At 39.5% G+C, this 22,463-nt stretch overlaps 1 protein-coding gene across 2 annotated transcripts in view; it reads left to right on the top strand.

The window, feature by feature from the left end:
• The window catches only part of KIAA1671 (KIAA1671 ortholog), a 69,984-nt gene that overhangs the window by 14,161 nt on the left and 33,360 nt on the right, over nucleotides 1–22,463 (top strand). Inside the window, exon 6 of one of the 2 annotated variants that reach the window (XM_085310300.1) lies at nucleotides 3,428–3,487. The exons of the other annotated variant lie outside the window; for it this stretch is intronic. Coding sequence (XP_085166426.1) covers nucleotides 3,428–3,487 — 60 coding nt within the window. The remainder of the gene's footprint in view (nucleotides 1–3,427; nucleotides 3,488–22,463) is intronic. 2 annotated transcript variants of the gene reach the window in all.

Genomic DNA, 22,463 nt, shown 5'->3' with positions numbered 1-22,463 from the left:
TTTTTTTTTCCTTTTTTGGTAGTATTCATTTGCTGGAAGCTTTCCAGTAGTGTGTAAAAAGACACTGTCGTGCCTATTACTTTCTTGTTCACAAAAGACATTTTTATTATAAAAGCAGGAGCTYTTCTTTCATTTTTTTTTYTTGTTACAGAAAAAATAAGGTCAGYTAGCAATCCAGACAACYGTGGTGGCATTAATAGTGTTTCATAACCCCAGCCTCCAAAACAGAGTGCTTTTAGAAGCTTCTTTCCCCTTCCGAATGAAGGGCTTTTTAGTACGAAACCCAAAGTGCTATTATTAGTTCCAGACTAACACGTTACGGATTAACTATATTGGAAAACTGAGCAGTTAGATGCTAAATAACAAGTGGTTAAGTCACATGGTTTCAGTAGCTCAGCTACTGCTTAGAAGTGGCCACAGCATCCGTTAAAGGCACAGAGCTCAGTGTCGAAACGGAGATGCAGATAAACAGGCACCGTACATTATTCATGTTGCCTTTAATTGCTCTGGTCGGCTTTTAACTCCTGCTGGAGGAGGGGAAGAGTGGGGAGACCGAACCTGACAAAGATGGTCTTGCATTAGCTTTGTACTTTGGAAGAATGGAGTATTATTACTGTCCACGTTTATTAAAATTTCTGCAGTACTTGTGGGTAAGTGTATTCTTTAATGTGATTGCACTTACCGAGTCGGACACTTTTAACTGTTCTCAAAAATCCTGAGATTATTCATWTGTAGTAATGGCTTTCCTTGCAGTTTCTTTTTAATCTTTTTGAAGAGTAATGTTAAAGTTTTGGGATTTACTTTGGGAAATGAAGGATGTTTTATCTTTAATACTCACTTAAAAAGCAGGGACTGCAGAATATTTAAATGTGTCTAACTAACTCTTAATAGCTGGATTTTCTTCCTTGTTTATACCTAACCTTATAAGCTGTATTTTGCTTACTAGATGTTAGAAATATTCCTCCTCATCTGCTTAAAAGCTCTCCGCAGACTATGAAGATTGCTATTTTTTGAAAATATTCCTACTCCTGCTGCCAACTAGAGCTACTTACTATTTATTTAAGTAGCCAGTAATGATGGTTTTCAAACTGTGTATTTCACTATTCCTTACTTTTTTTTTTTTTTCCCCAACTTCACTGTTTTAATAGGTTTTCCCCAGTCTAACTGCACTTCCTCCTTAATCCTTAGGCCACTCTTCAGTGAAAAAAAAATCTTTAATACCCTTTTTAATATGACTTTCACTATGATAGTCTGCCAACTTTCAAGGGTTGCTTTGCACAGTGATTTGTTTTTGTGAAATATTTTCACATTGATAGAAATAAGTTCAGTGTGTTTTAAATTTTTATGAATTGTTATTATGTAACTTCGAACTTAAATACAAAATGTTTTTCTTCTATATTAATCAAATATCAGTATTTTCACTCATGTTGTTTGTGGTGTTGTCTCTACTAATCTAGTCAACTTTTTCATCTGTAAATTCTGATTACCATAATGAATACACTGATATCTTAAACYTTTTTAGTATTAGTTGTCTGCGAGTTCATTCTGAAACTGTTGCAGAGTTGGCTTCCATTATTTAGAGAGTAATTTAAAAACCCTTGCCTTGTATATGCTCTGATAAGTAGCATGATGGGATTAGCCACTGTAAATTCTGTACAGCTGAGAGAAAATAGTCCTGGAAGAACTGGGCATTTTCTTAAAAGCTTGTTTTCCATTGAAGCTATACTGTGTTTAAAAAAAAAAATTAAATATATTTTTTTAGATTTTTAGATTAGATTTTTTTAGGTTAGATTTTTTTTTTTCAGAGCTTTATTTGAATTGCAAATAAAAAATAAACTTGGCATAGGATATGAGATTTTTAGTACTATGAGTGGCTGGGGGTTCTTTGTGGTTTGCCAGTGTGGAGATCTAAAAGAGATCTCTGAATGCTTTTGCTTTCATGTATATCTGTGATTTTTTTTTTATAAGGCAGAGAAAACCAAACTTTTTGATCAGTCTAGAAGGTCATGGGAAAGATATCTTATGTTGTGCAGTTTTAGTCTGTWACAGATCAAGTGTCCTATATTTTCTCTATGTATATGCTCTTTTAGAGGCCTAGAAGTATTTCTTAAGCATTCTTATGGTGTACTATCTTATGTTACRTTGCAAGAAAATGTTAGATGGGCGGTTGTGATATTTATAACTTTTTTTTTTTAAGAGGAAAATTTATAATCTTCCTGTGAGATACTGCACAGCATTGTTTTTTGTCACTTTTTTTTTTTAATGTTTATGTCCTAGCTGAAGGCTAGAAAGGAGATATTTATCAGTTCTCTCTATTTATATTCTGGAGTAACCAGAGATGTCCAAGCTAGTTGTCAAGTTACTTAATCTGCCTTAGGGAACTAAGATAGATACCTTATTTATAAGATAGACATGTTTGAAGATGCTGTAACTCTTGGTGGAAAAAAATAATAATGAAAATCCATTTTTTATAGTAGTATTTTGAATTATTGATAGTGCTTCTCTTCTGCTGTGTACTTGATTTACTCCTACATAGCRGAGGATTTGTTGGACATCAGTAGACCTACTCATTGCCAACTATCAGCTAATTACTTGCTGCTTCCTCTTCTTATCTTTAAATAGGATTTTTATTATTGTGATGTGTAGGAAAACTGTCAAAAGTGCATTTTAATAGTATTTTTTTGAGTACAGCGTAGTATTTGGACAGTTTGAGTGTATTTTAAAAGATCACTGACCACAAAGACGTGTCCTATAGTTGTGTATTGAATGACAGCTCTAAGTTTTTTTCGTATGTAATCTTTGTTTGCAAGCAAAATTATTTGTTCACTAGGTTGTACTAAATGCAGGTGGAGTTCTGTAATTCAAACTTGAGCTCGGTTTTCAGTGCAAGTTGTAATAAAGAGAATAGCAAGCTTATCAAACCTTGATCGTTTGCACTCTTAATGAGGCATGCTGCTGGAGCCTGAAATTCTGCAGCTCTTCTTTGTCTGGTATATGCTTTACTTTGACGCATAACATGGAAACATGGTTTACTGAGAAACATGTTACTAAAAAAGACTGAGCATGGGATTTCTGGTATTAGCAGATGGACTAAAAAAGGAACTATGCAGACTGGTGGAAAAAAACAATGGAAAAGGAAAGTTAGGAGAGTTGGTGGAGCCTTGCAGATTGCCACATAAGGTGTTTATGAATGTTCACTATGGCTGTTTAAGAATCCAGAAGTTTCTGACTAATGTGAAAATAGTCTATTTTTGGTTAAATTAGTTGATATTTCTTTGAGAGGGGGATGAGCAGGACTTTTAACATTCTAAGTTAAGTTTACTCTGAGAAAACAGGCTCCTGATACTATAAATGTGCTTATAGTTGTTGGGAGAAATTCCAATTTTTGTAACTCCAGCAATATGTTGATCCTTCTTTGATTCTGCAGGCTACTGTTAGTGCTCTTCTCCTGGCTTTTTCAGGGCTGACCCTTTACCATCGAACTGCTGTGAGTATTGATTCCTTTTTCTGTCTTTCCATTAACTAGGAACCTAAACTTATGGAGTTGCTTTCAGTCATACATTCGGTTAAAGACTGTGTKTGTTATTTAGACCCCTTTATTCAAAGCCTCAGATAAGCATGAAGCGACACTGCAGACTGATCATCAACCAGACTGTAGTCTTCTCTAGCTCAGCAGCTAGAATTTGGAGACTGAATCATAGCCCTCCATGCTCACACATTGTCACTTCCTTCTGTTTTCTGGCATATGTCTTCCTCCTAGCTGTGATCTTTTCATCATTTTTAATTGGTTAATTACTGTAGTTATGTATTCAAGAGCCAGTCAGTCAGTGACAATGTATTTGGTTCAACTATGTATCTCTGAATGCTATTTTAAAGTGTTTTCCAGGGGACATAGAGTATTCATTATCCCTTTTATAGCTGGTAAGAGCTTTGCTACTGCTACTATGAGACATCTTTGGTCTGATTTAAATAAGAAGTCCCTCAARTGCAGCTCAGTAGCCTGTGGTCAACCTGCTTGTATCAGTTGTACTGTCAAGCTGGCTGTCACATCAGGTATGCAACCAGGAAGCAAGGCTTCTTGTTCCTTCAGCCTTGGTGATGTCCTTTATCTAATAGCCAGCATTTGCGGTCTGGCTTGTGGACAAAGTTGCTATTGGAGCTTTCTGGCTCCGTTCCTGCTTTCAGCGATCTCAAAGTTGTGAGCAATTGTTGCTGTGCCCCAGGGTTTTTTGTGGGATGCTGCAGTTTTGGTGCTGTAATCTTTCTTAATGTATGTGAGGCTATTCTAGAAATAAACTGTACTGTTAAACAATTATCTGTGTTAAGGTTGGAGTGGGTAGTATGTGTCTATCGAGTAAGTGGAGATAAGACTTGCAGTGGGGCTAGAGCTGGAAGGGGATAAAATTCAAGATCTGTACCAGAATAGATAGTGAAGGTAAATACTAGGAGCTCTAGCTGACTTTTGAACAGCTATGTTGTAGTTCTTGCAGGGGGAAGGAGATTAGCATCAGGAATTGGACTGTACTAGATGTGTTTTTTTTAATACCTTGTTCAGAAACCAGATATGACCTCAGTGGTCATGTCTGATGAGCCACCAGGTATATTTATTGATAATAGTTATATCCCATCTTATCCCAGAACACCAGTTCTGGCTGGTTTGATGCTCAGTGAAGAAACTAGCTGCAGGACTTCTGAGTGCTAGCTCTGCCTCCAGCTACACTTCTGTGCTACCTGAGAAAGTGCATCTGATCGATCAATAGTTATGAGGCTTGATGGAGAGCTGAGTAGTTGCCATTCAGTCCAGATAAGAGATATAATGTCAGTAGATGGGAGAAGATAGCTAGAAGAACAGGTAATAGCTACCAGAGCTGCCATCACCACCACCCTGTCACACATGCACGCACGCACACACACACACACACACACACACACACACACACACACACACACACACACTCTAGGAGCTGCTGTTGAAAGTTAGGTCTTCATCTGATCTGCATAGACACACATGCATGTAGTGGGTGGATAAAGTATTCTTGATACCTTACAAAGTACATACAATTTCCATTCTTACAGAGGCATTTATCCTACCTAGCAGTGCTGCTTGTGCCTCCAGAACAGCATGTGTTCTCTGAACAGGTTCCTCTCCTCGGAGCTTATTCTTTCACCATGCTTAGGCTGGGAATTGAACTGTGGAGTAGCAGGGGCTGTCTCCAATATACTTACAGTACTTATCTACTGTGTTTTGATTTGTTAAGAAGACTTTTGATTAATGGGCTTGATGTTTATAATTTGTTTTTACAGTTACTTTCTCTAGAGAGGTGGAGTCCCTGTAATTAAATATCTTCCAATACTAAAGTTGTAGAAATCTTTTTTTTTACGTTAGAGTTCAGAAAGAACTTTGAATTAAAAAAAATTTTTTTTGAGTTAATTTTTTTTAAAAATTATCCTGGCTGTATGGCCAAAATGTTGATTAGAAGACTGGTTAGAAATGTTGGGGTATTTTTTTTTTTTCCTGCTGAGACTCTTTTGTTATCTTTTCTGTAACCTAAAGCAATTTTTTTGCTCTAGTGCTGAAGATCAGTAAAAATCCTATTAACATCAGAGAACAAAATTTCTGATCTTATTGCTCTGTGATGTACGTGTGTAATACTGTGACAGACATTTGAAATGGAACCAGGCCACAGATTCATTTCTAATTTTTGGCCTTTTGGTATAGAAGACCATTCTTTTGATGCTGGTGGTGAGTTTATTGAACATAGCTGGTACCATTCCTTATGAGTTCTTACTTCTCAGTGTGGTGCTTTTCTTTATACAAACAGTGAACAAATAGTAGATCCTGAAAACGTTCAAAAGTAGGTGTCATGTTTTAAATGAGATGTTATACTGCAGCACTGTGACAGTTTAAAAAGACCTACCTAGTCTTTATTGACAGGCATTAAACAGTTCTAAAATCAAAAAGGAAATTGGGCTTTTTAAGTGAGAAGTAAGATCTAAAGTTTGTTTTGACAAGATCCCAGTTACTACCTTTTGCAAACTGTGTTGATACTCTCGGATGATTCTGGAGGAAGTGGCAGCTGGTTAATAAGCGTGCTGCCACTGCATGTCACTGCAACAGCATTTGGTGCGACAGAAAAACCCTGCACTCGTCGGTCTGAATACCGGGTGTGATAGTTAGCCCTATTTTAAGGAAGTAAAGACGTTCTGACTTGCAGCCCTGTGTGGTTTTCCTTTGTGTGTTGTGCTGCCTGAGAATTTCCTGTGGACAGGGTTTGCTGCTATTCTGTTACAGGGTTTGCTTTTGATGACTGGGTAAGATGGAAGCATGCATTTCTCCAAAGACTTTAAAACTCCTTGCACCRAGGTAGTGTCTGAGGTTTGGCCCCTCTACTAAATTCAACAAACAAATCCACCTTTCAAATATGTAAATGAAGCACTTCTATGGAGGGAAAAAAAGTAGTTCCAAAAGGCATTTACCTGATTCCAAAGTGCTGCAATGGGAGAGAGAGTCCAACTTCTGAGTCATTGTTAAAAATAAATGAGTAAAATAAACCAGCCTGAGCAGGCATGTTCCTTGCAGGGACACGAGGGAGTGCTGTTCAGCCGCGGAGCGCTGGTGCGGCGGCTGGATGCCAGCCATRGTCTCCTGCGCCTCGAACCTGCGAGTGCAGCCAGGCACAATCCAAGGCAGTTTGGTATAATTAGGAATGGTATTAAGTTTAATTTACCATAAAATACTTTTATGAAACAATGCGTTTAAGGTTAACTTGGTGCAACAAAGTTTGCATTCAGTAAGATGTAATCATTAGTACTTGTAATTTTTTTAATAATGTCACTCTAGCACCAGAGCAGCTGGGGTTGAGGAACTATTTGACCTCTGCCTCCCTCCTCTTTATTTTGTTGATGTTCTTGGCGTTTGAAATAGAGTGAGTACACTTCTGAAGGAAGAGTGAAGTGGATTGTTGAACCTCATTTATACCCACAAAACAGAGGTAACTCCACTGCCTCTCTACTAATATTTTGATCTAAAGTTGTTTTGACTTGATTCCTGCTTTCCCATGCTGTTGTCCATGCTGTTAATGCTGGGAGACAGCCAAGTTCCCACTATTGTTTCTGTTCTTTCTGCAGTTGTGACTTGTTAATACAGCCAGTGTGTGTTTACTGTACTGAAAGGAAATGGCATTTTAGAGAGCAACTTGAGCATGGTGAAAATAGTCCTTTGTAGTAGACTTTCCTCAAGATATAACTTTGTACTGTAATGCAAAACTTGTCTTAAAAAAAACAAAACAAAAAATACCCCACTTCAGATAAATTTTAAACCTGAGTGAAGCTTGGAAAAAACATACTGTTTGGTTTAGTTACTCATTATTGAGGTTAATAAATACACACTATGTTATGGAGGCAGTATGCATTATTTGCTGACCACAGTACGTAACATGTTTGGCAAACTTTGATTTGTTGGAGCTGGAGACTGCAGGTGTCAGAAGAGACTGCTTTTACTTCAGTTCTGTATTTCTTTCATAATTCAGTAGTAATTCACAATTCAGGGCAGGAAATACAGCAAATCTAGTTGAGAATGCAAAGGAATTTTCAGCAAATCAGCCTCTTAAGCTCCACTACCTTCCAGATGTGGCCAGGAAATAATACACTTAATCTGAAAAATGTAAATGAAGGCCACACCTATGCAAGAACACTGTGGCTGTGGAGAATACTGGTAGAATTAGCTCTTCATCCRCTGTGGTAGTGAAAGATAAGCAATTTAAGATACCCACTTGACTCTGTAGAAGGTTGTATTTTCATACCATACTAGTGCTGTGGGCCCCAGAAGACCATTTTGGCTGGATGTACCTCTGTGCAAGTGTGGAGTCAGCTGRGTGCTTCCCCAGTGCACTACCACATCACGTGGGGTACGGGAGCGTTTGGCCATAATGTGGATGGGCTGTGCAGCCTCTCTTCTATCAGKTGATGTGGAACTCATGCTCTGCGTGCCAGAGCGACTTGGAAGAGGAGGCTGTGAGGGCAAAGAGCCTAAGAAATAAGGGAAGTGCGTATACACCCAGGGTGCTTCATACCCAGCAGTGACAAATATCTGCTTCTTTTCCTTTGTGTAAATGGCATGTTGTAAGATAAAATGGATGAAGGATCAACCATATGAACTTATACCTGACATTTGTTCTACTTACTACAGTCAAAAAGTGGATGATGTAAATGAAAGATGTATGCAATTATGGTTTATAGGGAGAAGACAAAGAAGAATCAGGCTCTTAGTCCTTCCCAGCTGCCAAGTAGGAAAGTGGTTTAAGTAGTTGTTATGTAGGCATGTGATTATGCTGATAAAAGCTGCAGTGACCTAAGATGCAATTTTACCTTCCAGTTTCATGTTACTACTCCTTGAAGACAGTAATCCCTTTCACAGGAAAGAATGTGAGAGAAGGAAAAATACCAAATTTCTCCAGCTAAATGGCAATAAAAAGTTCCATATTTTATCTTCTCAAAAAGGATAACTGAAATGCATTATTTAAGAAATGATCAACTTGGCACTAACTGATCCATTTAAAAGAGCTATGTGATTTGGACTAAGTTTAATTTTTCATTGATCTTATCTTTCTGCAGTATAACATGTGGTCTCTTTCTCTCACTWTCTGAAACTATTCAGTTTTTGCTGTGCACATGAATTCCAATGCTTTCTGAGACTCTAGAGTACACCAAGACAAATGTTGACTTTATTCATAGTGTTGATTGGCCACACTATACCTTATTGTTCAATCTGGGAAGATGTTTTCAGTCTTTTAGACCTTACTTTATAAATGTACATGTGTGGGCCAAATCCCGCTTCCCAAACCCCTAGTTGCATACAAAAAAGGACCCTCCTAACGTAAGGACATTCCTGCTGTTGCAGAGTGGAAACAACACTACACGTACAGCCTACATACCAAGACTGCTTCTAAAGAAGTGTCATATGCACTTAATTGCAATGTTATGAAACTACCTGGACTGCATTTTTGTTAGCTAGATGACTCAAAATTGCATGGTGACATTTGAAGGAGATGGAATGAAATTGGTTAACCTGGTATTATCCCTGAAGCTGAATTTTGATGTGTTTGCAGAAGGGTGTTGGTGCAGCGGAGTTTGAATAGCTGCCTGTATGCAGGTCTGAATTAACAGTAATAGTTTATTTCAGTCAAAAGAGAAAATACTTCTGATTGCCTATTCATTTTGGATTGTCCTTTCTTGTTTGCAAATAGATTTGACTCTCAGTGGAATAAGACTTCCTAATCCCCTTTTGTTCCCAGTTACGATGTTAAACAGAAACAGCATGTTCCCATGAGTTTTCTTACTATTCATCATTTACCTTCTTTGCTCTGTGAGGAAATCTTAGTAGTTGGGGGTGTTTTAGGCCATGTTCTGTCCTCAGGAAGTCTCTCTTAAAGACCTTTTGCAGYTACCTGTATTCAGAAGTGTGAGACTCTGCTGGTCCAAGTGATGGAGAAATGATAGCATGGGGGCTTTCATGTGTGTTTAAGTCTCTCCTGGGGTCCTGGCTGTAGTGTCGGACCGTTTCACCTGCCCGACGCAGGATGAAGCCTCTACCCTGGGGCTGTGTGACGTACTAGAGATCCCCCCCACCTTACTGAAGGATGGGGCTGCAGGGAAAATGGACTTGGTCTCGTGCTGAGATCGTGTACCCTGATCAAACAACAGGACTGTCACGGAGAATGGTCATGCCTCTCTGAAAGAAGTGTTTGGCTTTCAGCATGCTTTGTATTTATTTGCATGATCGTATTTTCATTTCTCTATGCAAATAGCTTCCTTTTCCTATGGATAAATTTTACATTGTATTTCTTTTTGATACTGGATGTCTCCCCTTTTGTGAGATAGCTACTGGTTTTCACAAGAATCCTTCTCAGATAATACTGAAGATAACTATTAGCTTATTGCTAAGCTGTTAGCTGATTTATTTTATTTTTGTGGTAGTTTTCAGCCCATGGTAGAGGGATATCTAATCCTAAGCTCTGGAAGGGCCATCAAGAGAGCTGGACTCAGATTCTGCTTTGCTGCAAGCACCCTATGTGAGCACCTGCAAGTCATCTAGAGCCACATCCTCCCATGCATCTCAGATGCTCCCACTGATGTGAATACTCCATATTTCTAAGTAACTTTTGATGGTGTGGGCTAAGGTATCTGACCTCTAATTCTGGATTTCTACTCTCGGGGCTAATTTGATGTGGTGGTAATAAAGATTGAGACGGTTGCTRTACTGGGAGAGGAGGGAAGTATTCATTTATTCCTCTGATTGCCTTAATATAGTTTAGCCTGCTGTGCCCTTATAAGCTATTTGCTCTTCAATTGCCTCATCCTCCTTTTTTATTTTTTTTYCCCATTTTCATTCTACTAAAGTTTTAGGACTGATAATACGCCAGTGAGCTMATCTTGTGCCTACATCTTGAATTTACACAAATCAGATACCAAAGGCAATAAAGAAGCAGCAAAATAGATGAAAAGTGAAGAGGGGAGATGTGGCAACAGCAATGCTAAGAYTGTGTAGATGGCCGGCAAAGAGCAGTACAGGAAAACAACAGCTTTAAGAGTTAAATTAGAAATTAACATAACTGACTCCTTTTTGTTTCCTTCCCACCAATTTGTGGATAACTTAAGTTTTCATCCTTTAAAAATATTATTCCTCCTTYCTCCTTTGAGAAAGGTAAAGTAATGTGGGGACACTTCTTTTCAGGGAAGTTGTTAAGTGCCTGTGGTTTGTGTGGAAAAACCTATAAATATTTTTCCCATCTTTGTATGGCTTGATCTTTTTTGATGTAAACAAATGTAAAGAAAATACAACTTTTTGTACATTCCAAAATACTTGTGCCGTAGGACTTTCCTGTTTCTGTTTTGTTCTTCAGTTTTCCCCCTCAGTTCAGATAAAAAGGAAGTGCTGAATGATTATGTACATAAGCTTGCAGACCTCATGGTATATTTTTAGCTTATTCTCTAAGCTTTAACATTGATAGCTTTGTTTTACACTGAAACAATTCAGAGCACAAAAACTGTGTGTGTTCAGGATGTTTAGCTGGACCTTTCTGAAGTTCAAGAAAAACACCTTTAGGGAGAGAAGAATTCATAGTTTCAGAAAAACGATTTTGGTACTCCAGACAGTGCAAATTATTACTGAAAATCATTACTTAAATTATTTAAAATCTTGAAGTAAGACTTATTTTCAGAATTAAATTTGTTTATAGTTTTTATTAATTTTGGAATAATTACATACCGCTTCTGTCCTGCTAAAACAGGAAGAAAGTGCACAGAATTTTGTACAGAGAGGTGACTGGCTGATTTTCTACTTCTGTTGCAAATGGAATGGGAAACTACAGTTTTCCCCTGATCCCATCACAGAGTCATGGTAGTGGAATGCCTCTTGTTTTTAGAGTAATAAACATCCAACTGCAAGCTAATATTAGCACAGAGATATATATTAAGCATATTATCACTAGCCTAATGCATCTATCTCACTTTTATTTCATCTTACTGTAATTTATTAAATTCTGTAAATATATACTTTATTTAAGAGAAAGAATAGGTCAATCAGTTCATGCTTTTACTAAATGAGTATAAAAAGGTACAGGAAGACTATTTTATCACAAGTATAGTTCTGTAAGGAATAAGGAATACAGATTTAWGTTCCTGATTTTCTTATTTAGGTCCTGTAATATTGATTAAGCTAAAGGAAAATGCAGCTTTCAAATCCACTTGGAACTTACTTAACGAGACTCACTTTGTGCTTGTTCTCTCCCCTTCTTTGGATTTAAATTCATAAGAAGTGTAAGCATCATATTTAAATGTGACTTTTCTTAAATGTTTAAGACACAATTTTATCTTACTGAGTTGATAGCAGCGTTTTCTTGCTTTTTAATGCTTGTGAGTGTTACATATGCTTTTCAGAAACACTAAGGCAAATTTTCCCTCAAAGATCCGTAATTTAAACAATGGATTTAGCAGTCACRAGATGCCATAAAATCTGTTAGGAAGGGTGGTGGTTGCAGAGAGGGGAACGTTGAAGTGAGTTTACAAAAGCAGGCACAAAGTGCATGACAGCAGGGACAAAGTCTTTTTAGYGAAAAGAATCGTGCTATGGACTGCACTTTTGGAAAGATTAGATGGATTCAGTATCTGACCTTCTTTAACAAACATTGCAAAACACTCCTCTGATATAAAGCTTCATTTCGTATGTACTAATGCGCTTTTTTGCGTGAGAGGGAAAAGATCCCAGCAGAATTTCTGATCTTCATCTTGTGTTGTTTGAAGTGCATGTGGATGTTTAATTATCTCATGTTGTGTTTAGAATTTATTGCTTGGGCTGAATCCATCTATTTTTAAAAGATGGAAAAGAATATTAAAGTGGTAACTCTTTGTGTATAAAAACGGTTCAGATCCTTGCAYGTTGAATTTTAACTAGCTGTAACACTGTAACAGCTTTTTGCTGTTTTTCATAGTGTTATGAYTGATAATTCTCATTGCATGCTCTGGAGAATATTTTTCAGGATATGTGGATAAATAAATGATTGACATAGGAATCAATATGAAGGCATAAGCTTCAGTTTTAATCAGTTGTCATTAGGTCGAGATGAGATGTTTGCCCTTGTAATGTTCCTGCCCTCTTGCTAGGCTCATAGGAGTCAGAGAGGATTGTCAGGTTACAGAGAATAAAGCCTGTCCCTGCACCCTTCCACGTCCACAGATTGGGTTATTCTGAATCAAGGTTTTCTCCTTACCCAGGAATCTCCAGCCAGAGGAGGCTAGCATGATGGCAGCCAAGTGAGCTCAGATCTGTTATGGATTAAATAAAAGTAGTAATATCATAGGTGGACTTCAAGAATAAGCTGGTTGTGAGATAAGGATATGCAGCATGTGTTTGGTGTCACTTCTGTTTTCAATAGCTGGCTGTCAAAGCGATTCTGTCCTCTTAAAGCCGACGTTGCTGCAGTAGGGCTGAATTATGGCATTCAAGATGAGGTCATGAAGAATATTTGTCTTAAGATGTTAGATTCTGCGTGGACACATACTAGGAGTATGACATCTTCAAAGGAGCAGAAACCAATTTCTTAGCAAAGGTTGTTCTAGAATATGACTGGATGATGAATACAGAGGTCGTGTGTCCTATTACAGATCAGATGAGGCTCAAATTTCAGAAGCAGGTTGCAAAGATATTTGTTTATTACTTCCACCTTTTTTCTAGTTATGATGTATTAGAATCCAGAAATGTCATTTTGCTCTTCAGTTTGGAAGAACAATTTAAAGCATTTTCTATAWAGCCACTAGCACTGAGTTTTAAGATGTTGGCTGTTTTGTCTTCAGCACCTTTCTTTAACAGTCTCTTGTAATAATGTGTGTGCATGTGTGAACTTTACAAACATTGATCTAGAACCTGTTCCTAAAGCACTGTTTGTCCACTAGTGCTTGCGGCCTGTGAGCTTTTAAAGTAAACTAATGTAAGAAAAAATAGGCTGAAAATGAGAATGTCTGTCTGTTTTTAATAGAATATGTGTATAAGGGGAAYGACTTAAATGTCCTGTTCTAAGCAAGTTGTCTGAAAATATTTTGAATAAGCGTAAATTACAACTGTATATTTGAAGTTAATTTGTCGGTAGGAAGCTAAAATAAAAATAGAAAACATATTTTGTTTAAATGTTAATGAGATATCCAATGTTCTGGCTTATGCAAGAAGCTTCACTGTGTGTAGACACTGTACAAAGTCCTTGTGCTATAATCAAAGCTAAAAACACTCCTTATTGAACTCTTTTTTGACCAGAAGCTGGGTCATGCGGGTCAAGGGTTATGTGGCAAATAAAAGCAGTTTAGACATCTAAATGAATTGATGTGCATCTGTTAAATGCTTTTTATATTTATTGTACTACTGGGGGGGRKMYCCCCCCCCTTTCTTATCTTTGTCAGCACTTAAATTTTATGCGAATCTTGGATTTTTGGATAGGAAAGCTAAGTCCAGCAAATGAAAAAGGGACAAAATAAGGAGTAACCTTATTGTAATAAGTCCATGTCATACAATTTATTTTATGATGATACAGATTATGATACTACGTAGAAGTTGGAGGCAAAGCAATGTTTTCATTGCCTTCAGAGAATCTATGCGGCAGTGCCGGTTATGTCCGGGCCAGTGTCATGGGTGTGTTCCTGTTTGAGCATGCCAGGAATTTGCCTTAAACCTGGTGGTGTCCCGGGCTTTAGAAACGGCCTGGCAGGAACAGCCTGAAGGATGTGGAACCGCACAAGGCACCCAGCCTACTGCACAAAAAAATCATACAGACTGCTGACTTGGAAAGAGCACTGATGACTGCTTTGGTGTGAATCATACTATCTTTCTCCTCTCTCAAAAAATACCTTAATTGGACCAAGGGATTTTTTTTCTTTATTCCCTTTAGATGATGCATGTCACAGGAATCTTCTGTACTCATGCATCAAGTAGTTTGTTATGACTTTAGAATTACGCTATGTTTTGAATGTTGTCAAGTAAAAGCAGGTGCAAGAGCCTGAGCAACACTTCTAGCCTTTTGTTCATGGACCTAAGTGTGAGCTTTTTGACTAACTTAAACACTAGGTTACATTTCTATGGCTTAAATAAAAAACAAAATTGCTGTATACTACTGACAAAGATCAAAATGAAAGACACTGCAGTAAGGCCATTTAACCAACAGTTGTGACAGCTCGCTGGCAGCAGCAGAGCAAGTGTCTTTAATTTTGTGAGTTTGGCTTGTTGGGAGTGAAATAGGTTTCAGCCTGGCAGACAGGCTTACTAAGTTTTTAACTCATAAATCTGTTAACCAGATTGAAACTTGTGTATTTGTCTGATTTCCCCAAATCCAGCTATTCTATAAATCTTATCCAGGGAATCAGTCTTTTTTGTTTGTGTTGTAGCAAATCAATTTGAAGAGAAAGTGAGGCATGAGAATCAGCAGATATAATCATTTCAAAGAAACCAAGTTGTTAGGCGAAGAGTTTTGGTCCTTGTATGTAGAACGGTAAACATAATCTATCTGCCCAGGTTCTTACCAAATTATGCACTGTGCTAGGATATGACTGTTGAAACCAGCTCAATTGTTTGTTTTGGAATGAAAAAGAGAACTCATTTCCCCTCGATCCCCTCTACCCTCCCACACACACCGTTTTCTCCTCCTCTTATTTGCCCTGCTCCAGCTGCTAGGCTTCTATCTTTCCGCCTGAGACCCAGCTAGGGAGGTGCTGCCAGGTCTGCCCGTGCTATTGATGCTGTTGGGGAATGGTTCGATAGGAAGCAGGACTATTGGGAACTGGCAGACCATTGGAAAGCCTTGAATTTTACTTGGTGTTTCCAATGGCAAAGTATTAAAGCATTGCTTTTTACTTCGAATAAGAATTTGAAGGTGGTGAGGTAAATGCTTTTATTGCAGGATGTTACATATAAGAAATATAGTGTGTGGCTATGACTTTATGCTAGTCCTCTTCTGAGCAGGACAATTCAAATGTCAAAATAGAGAATACAGAGCCAAAAATAAGGGGCATATCAAAAAACACAAGTTCTTTTATAACGTCTGACAAATCCAACAAGTAATTGAATCTGGAGCCATGCAGCTAAGGTCAGTGCAATTCTGTGTCTTTAAATAGTCCACAGTGTCACATGGAACAGGTTAAATTCAGTTCTCTTGCTAATGAAACTGAACAAGAATCAGTATGTAATGCAAGATCAGTACAGCCTTACAAGGGCTGACTTTGCTCTTCAGTAGCTTCTGAAGGCTGAGTGTAATTGAGATGGATGAACTAATACCCCCAAGATGGACTTGAAGCTGTCATGATCTTTGCAAGCATGATACTCATGTAGAGATAGGATGATGACTTGCAAAAAAGTGCTTAAGAAATGAATGCATTATTGATAATTGCTAGCTTAAGTGAGCTGATGGATTGTAATGCGGATGAGCACCAGGAGAATAGGTTTCTGACTGTGGACCCTGCAAGAGAAAACTGAGGCTGTGGTTCCACAATTAGTTCAAGCCAATCTTGTCTAGTCTTTGTCACATCTGATTTTGCTGACGGGATCACGCAAGAATCAAGTCTAGATGAAAACTAATACACTTTTGGTAGCATTAGGTTTTCGGCTGGATTGCCTTTGCAGTCCCACGAGTGCTAGTACAGAAGGGAGGTGTGGGTGGGGGTACCRGCCATGGCCAGAGACCACAGCAACTTGAACTGGCTTGCGCTCATCACAAAACTGCACTGTGAGTTCCGCTTGCAACTCGTAGCTTCTTTGTGGTGTATTTTCTTGTGTGCTGTGCTGCATGCAGGCCTGTTGTAATTTGACCTTCAAGTTCTATATAGACATTAGCATAATTGCATGTATTTGAGAGCAGGTAAAGCACAAAATGAGCTTGAAAGAAGCTTTTGGAAAAATGTAACTCAACTAGTAAGAATTTTGTTCTCTACTGAGAGAGGGAAAAAGTACTGATTGTTATTTCTTTGTGCAGGATTATATTTTTGAGTTGTAGGTGGAAGAGATGTTAATAATAAAAGAAGAATGATTATCCAGCAATGTTTGAATAACAAAGTCCCTTGTGCTACTGTGGTAATTAGTCATGTGGTACTAGTTAGAAACATGTGTTTTCAGAGTCTTTTTTTTTTTTTTTTTTTTTCCCTCCTGGAGTTGCAGACCCTTGACAAATCCAGGGTTGCTGCAACATGAGATAATCAGTGGTATTTTGTTCAAGGGGAGAAGATCATCTTGTGCTGTTCTTGTGCAGAAACAAACCCTTACTCAGCCAGAGAAGCTGCTAGACTGAGACGGCTGGGAGACAGTGGCAGAGCATCGGTGTGGGCTGAGCTGTGTTCTGTAGACTGATGCTTGTAAGAAGGTATGTGGATTCRACAAGGGGGAAGTAAAGCTATCCCAAGTGTAATCCACATTTGTTATTTAATTAAAATATGGTTATAAGCTTTTGTCAGCTGGGAGGTTTTTGTAGAACGCTACAGAGCAACGTATTTTGGGGAGCCTTAAAAAACAAAGAAGAGTAACCGAGTGATTGCCCTCTCTGGGGAGGGCAAGCATCCTTAGTCTGTCCTGCATGCACCCCATGCAGGAAATCTTAGCAGGGTCAACATACTCTTTGAAATCTATTCTGTTCTGTGGCTAACATATTTATTAATCTATTCTGAAGATAACWGTTATCTTTTACATTTATGCTTTTGATGAAAAATAATTTGTGAAATAATCTATCCAGTCTTTGCAGTGTCCAGTGACAGCTATTTTTGAAGACGTTTCTTCCATGTAATTGCTATGTAGGTGCATTTTAATAAAGTAATATTTCTAAAGATTTACTCTGTTAACAATAGATTCTTTAATACCTCACTTGTTTTTTAGGTGGATTTTCTAAGGAAATTAAATTTGACTGCTTAGTCTGTCAGTATCCTTTCAGCTCCTGAACTTGGCTAATTTCACATCATGGCTCATCACAGCTTTGGAGTGGATGCAGTTTTTGTGTTATTGAGGGTACCGTTAGGAACAGAAAGAGGAGCTGAAATTATGTAGCGAGGGAAGGTTCATTAGGCAGACAACTTGGTCTGTTAACAAATTGGTTTGTCAAGATGTGCAGTTCACGGACCAAGGTGTTACTGAGAGCTAAAAGCTGGCAAAGTTAATCTCCTCTGTGTAAAGTTAGTGGAGTTCTCCAGGATTGTGAAATTCTTCTGAAATATATATGACTTGTTCTGAAGAGATCTCTGAATTCTGATTTCAGTAAATGCATATTTAAAAATGTTTTGCTGAGAGTGAGAGTGCAAATAACCAACACTTAAAAGTAACACTTAGTTTTTCAAAACTTGAGATGCACTTCCAGACAGCTGCTTGCAAAATAGTGATAACAAGCRTGTCTTTTCCCTTCTGCTGAGAAAAGGTTGTATTCTTCCAAAACATGTCAAGAAAATAAAATAGATTAAAATTGTTTTGTTAACTTAATTTTATGACTTAAATGAGGTGGCTCCCTGCAGTATCTTTTAATTTGTCCCTTTTATGGGCTTTCTGTGTATCTAAATAGAAAAATCATGAATTTAATTGTGGCAGTTTAAAACATAAATACAGCCAGCTGTATATCAGGCAAAATAAATGTACTGAAAATGGTTATGTACATGCTTTGAAGGATGTCTTGACTAACATAGAAGTTAGTAGATGCCGTGCTGTAGGAATATTTCTTTCAGTGTAGCTGCTTAACTAACTACATAGGCAAAAGTGTTCTTAATGTTTTGTTGTCTTAAGCTGATCTCTTTGTCACTTGACTGGATATTTTCATCCTCAGCTGAATTATTTAATTTTATTCAACTGTTTTTACTGAGCTCAAGTAGGAGGATGTGCAGTTACTGCATTTCAGCTGAAGGGCTGGAAAAATCCATTTGAATTTGATTGTGAAAGTGCTTCTGATTATGCCCCAAAACACTTTGCGAAGATATTAATGGAAGTGTAAAACTAAGCAGTGATTTAGTTGCTGAGTATACTTGTGCATCTAGTAACATGTGCATGTGGTAGCTAGAAGATATTAAATACGGAATTGCRAATAGACTCAAATCAGCAGTTTTACAAGTTTCTAAGGATGAAAATGGTAGGCATAGCCCCTGTTTTCAAAAGAGGTGGAACAAAAAAAGCAATGGAATATGTTCCCTAGGGAATGTGCAGGCCCTCGAAGTCGTGTGCACGGGAGGGGTTCTGGCAGCAAGCTGCTGAGGAAGCGGTGTCCTGCGGGTGCTGAGTTCAATCCTCCCATCTTGTGTCAAGTGACACATCAGAAGGTTGGTTRAATTCCACTTTTGCTGGGCCAGTCCTGCTGAGTGGAAGGACCTGCTGAATGGCAGCGCCAGTTTAGCTCTCCTTGGTAGCTATTTTAAATGGTTTCAGGCTCAGAGTGATTCGGGGGGACAGGGAAAGAGCAAGCTGCCTCGTGAGGAGTCCTGTAGCATAGCACGCGCAGAGCTCTGCTTTCATATGCACAGTCATCTATAAAGCTTAGATTAAACAATGTGAATATACATAGTAAATATTAAACTTCAACTTTAGATACAAGAGCTCCATAGTTTATGAAGCATTGCAGTTACTGTGTCGGAAAAAATTTCTCAAAGTTTTCTGTTACTTTGAAAATATTGGTAATACCTGTGCTTGGGGCATTTAATCAGAAGTATCTCGTTCCATTTCTGTACAAAACACCCCCGCCCGCCCTGTAGCTCTTTAAAAGGAAGAGCTATGTGAGGAGAGAACAGATTTTTCTCTATTGGTTGGATCTCCCTTTGATCCTGATTTTTTTTTCATTAGACAGCTGATTTGGGGGTATGTAAAACAAAAGTACTGTTGTATTCAGAAAAGACCACCAGGATGTGGAACGCTGTGTTTTGTCAGGGAAGTTTGTCTTGGAGATARGTTAGAGTGATGGAGTGCAGCCCTCAAACGTGGTTTAAAAGGGAAGAAACCCCATTTCCTCAGAGAACGCGCTGGTTATTCCATCTTATGCCAAGAAGTGTGTTTCTACAAAGTGTTTCTGGTATAATGAACTTTGCTTGAGAATCATTTCATAAAATATTATCTAGAAAATAATCAATTAAATCCTGTCCTGAAAGGTTTAGAGGAAGAGAAAGAGAGATGCAACAACAAGTTGTTACTTTATATCCCAAATTAGGAAATAACAAGAACTGAATAAACAAGAAAGTGAGCAGCTTTTAACATTTGCTTTCCTAAGTTAATACCTGTAATCTTTCCCCCTCACAATTTGAAACTGCCTTAGCTCTTATTATACAAGCTATTTCTGCTAGCCGTTCCAGTGGGCTGTGTTCAGAATTTCCGTGGACAGCGAACGTCTGACTTGTCAACGTYGCGTGCTCTTACGCAGTCTGTGCTCTCATTTCGCCTATGCGTTCAGGCGTTGCGGTGGAGATGTACGCCGAGATGCCACCCCGGCGCCAGCCCTTCGGGTGAGGCGCGGAGCACGGCTCTGCCGGGCCGCGAGCGCCGCGGGCCGGGTGGGAGCGGGTCGTGCCGAGGGCGCGTGGGAGCTGCCGGCGCTTGGGACGGGGGACAACTGGCAGGAACCATCTGCAAGGGCAGGAGGCTTGTGGTGTGGRGAGGAAGGGCCAGAGCGGAGGAGTGAAGCGAGCCCATGCCCCAAAGGTGGTGAACAGTGTTTGGAAGAGGAAAGTGCTTTGTTCTTCTCTAGAAATAGAGACCGAGCTGAAAGCTCCTTTTAGTCCTTATCTAATTTAAAATAGAAAAGTAAACTAATGGTTAGATCTTTAAAGCTCTGATTTGGGCTTCTGGGTTAATCATTATTTTATGTTGATATCACAGGCACTAAACTAAAAGGTGTCTTGTTTTACGTTGTAACTCGCCCACGAGAAAGGTGATACGGGATTGCACCGCCTCAGGGTACCGTGTCCAGTACCGGCACCTCCGCTGGGGGTTTTGTCCCAACCTGCTGCTTTTCGTAGTAAGTGTTTTTTGTAGCCGTCTAAAATGTTCCTTCACCAAGATGTTGTTCTTGCGCTTCTAAGGAAGGGTTAAAATCAGTAAGTACACGTGACATATGCAAACTATGAATCATTCCAATAGATCTGTTCAACTCCTGCCTGCTTAGGCAGCAAGCAGATGCTGTTCCCTTGGTTGCCACGGCAACGCTGCCTGTACGATAATAGAGCCCAGCCCAGCTCCTTCCTTAGGCAGAGCTCTGCGGCTGCTTCACCTAGCGCGGTTTCCTCCCTGGAGGAGAGCAGAGCACGGCACGGAGCGCAGAGCAGGATACCCGCGGCGGCTCTCGTCGCTGCCTACCGTCCGGGCGCGCTCGGAGCGCGGCAGACCCGCGGTCTGCGAGGCGGAGGTGGGCTCGCGAGCGGCGCTGGCGCCACCAGCCTCTCCCCAGCGCGCGGAGAGGAGCAGAAGCGCRCGGAGACTTTAACAGGCGTGGGGGAGTCTGGACACTAGCCGCTCGCACGGCGCGTTGGCGCTCCCGGCCCCGTTCCCGCGGCGCGGAGCCCCCCGAGCAGCGGAGGAGCTGATGTCGTTCAGCAGATCTCCGGCAGGCTCCGAGCAGCAGCAAGTCCAGTCTTGAAGGCGGCCGGCTTGACGCGGCTCCCTCGGCTGCGCCGTGCCTCGCTGGCTTGGGGTTTGCGCCTCTGGAAGTGGCAATCTTGTAAAATGCTTCTGGAGACTGGGAGACGGCTGAGGAGGGAATTCTGCAGATATTGATACCTTACTTTACAGTTGCTGATGAAGAAAAAAATTGGGTTTATTGTTCAGAAGACCTAATCATTTTGCTGCTAAATGGATTGTATAGAAGCATCAGAACTTTGCTTAATGCACTGTTACCTGAAAAACTGCCAAGCCAGAAGAATAGGGTTTTTTAATCATTCTGATAAAAGGGAGTTGCTCTTCCAGTTCTGAAATGAGAAAGTAAGGGACTAATTTTGTGCTTGTAAACAGACTAATTCCAAGTGACTGTGTCAGGTGTTAAACCTTGTTTTCTCCTTTTAACATGGCTGAATTTAATATGTTTTGATGGAACTCTGTTAATTGGATATCTGCTGGAAGTAGGGAAAAGTCTTTTATGTTTTCCTACTTGAAAAATACCAATCTCGAACCTCAGATCTTTTGTTATTTAAATATAGAAATATGCTCACATTTTAGTCTAGTGCTATTTATATTAGCTGAAATTATTTTATACAGGAGATCTCTTTTGCAAAATAAAATCCAGGGTTGTAACRGAGAACATACTTTAAAATTGCTACTCGATATTGATTCCTCCCCTCTACTGGAAAAATGGATTACCTTGGAGACAAACTGACAGTGGCACAAACTCACATGACCCAGTGGATGGGTACAGTGCGGAGATCTTTACAGGAAGCACTAAATTTAGTCACGACTGCGGTTGCTCATGAACGGACTAGCGGGGAAGGTGGGAGCAGGGCTCCCTTCAAGCGGACCTCCTCCTTCAGGCACTTTGCCTCCCGGAGCAGGGAGTCGTTCCGAAGGTTTTCCGTGCGGAGTCAGCAGAGGTTTTCGTCTTTGAGGAAGAGGCAAACCAGCTCGGAGCCGCCGGACCTCGTAAGCTACGCGCCCTTTTGAGACAGCATTTCACCTAGTAACGCAGTCTATATCATRTCTGCTTCTCGGTTTAAAAATATCCCCCAGAACACTCCCAGGTAGTGATGTCTGCCTGGTCTCAGCTGGTTTCTTTCTGCACTGCAGAAAGATATTTCTGTTTGGTGTCAGGGAACACAGTTAATACMTTCAAGGTTTTGGGGGATGGGGAGAATTTTTGTTCATCATTTTTAAAGCATCACAGTAAAATAGGACAAAAATTTATCTTATTGTCTGAAACTGCAGTTGTCAGACATTTCAAACACTCCTGGTCCATCTGATTTTGAATGTGCATGAGTACTTGCAGTTTTTCAATTAAAAA

This window comes from Rhea americana, unplaced genomic scaffold, assembly GCF_003343005.1.
Source record: "Rhea americana isolate MKP2758 unplaced genomic scaffold, rheAme1 scaffold_315, whole genome shotgun sequence".
In the NCBI taxonomy this organism is placed as follows: Eukaryota; Metazoa; Chordata; class Aves; order Rheiformes; family Rheidae; genus Rhea; species Rhea americana.
This window is presented reverse-complemented; position numbering and strand designations above follow the sequence as displayed.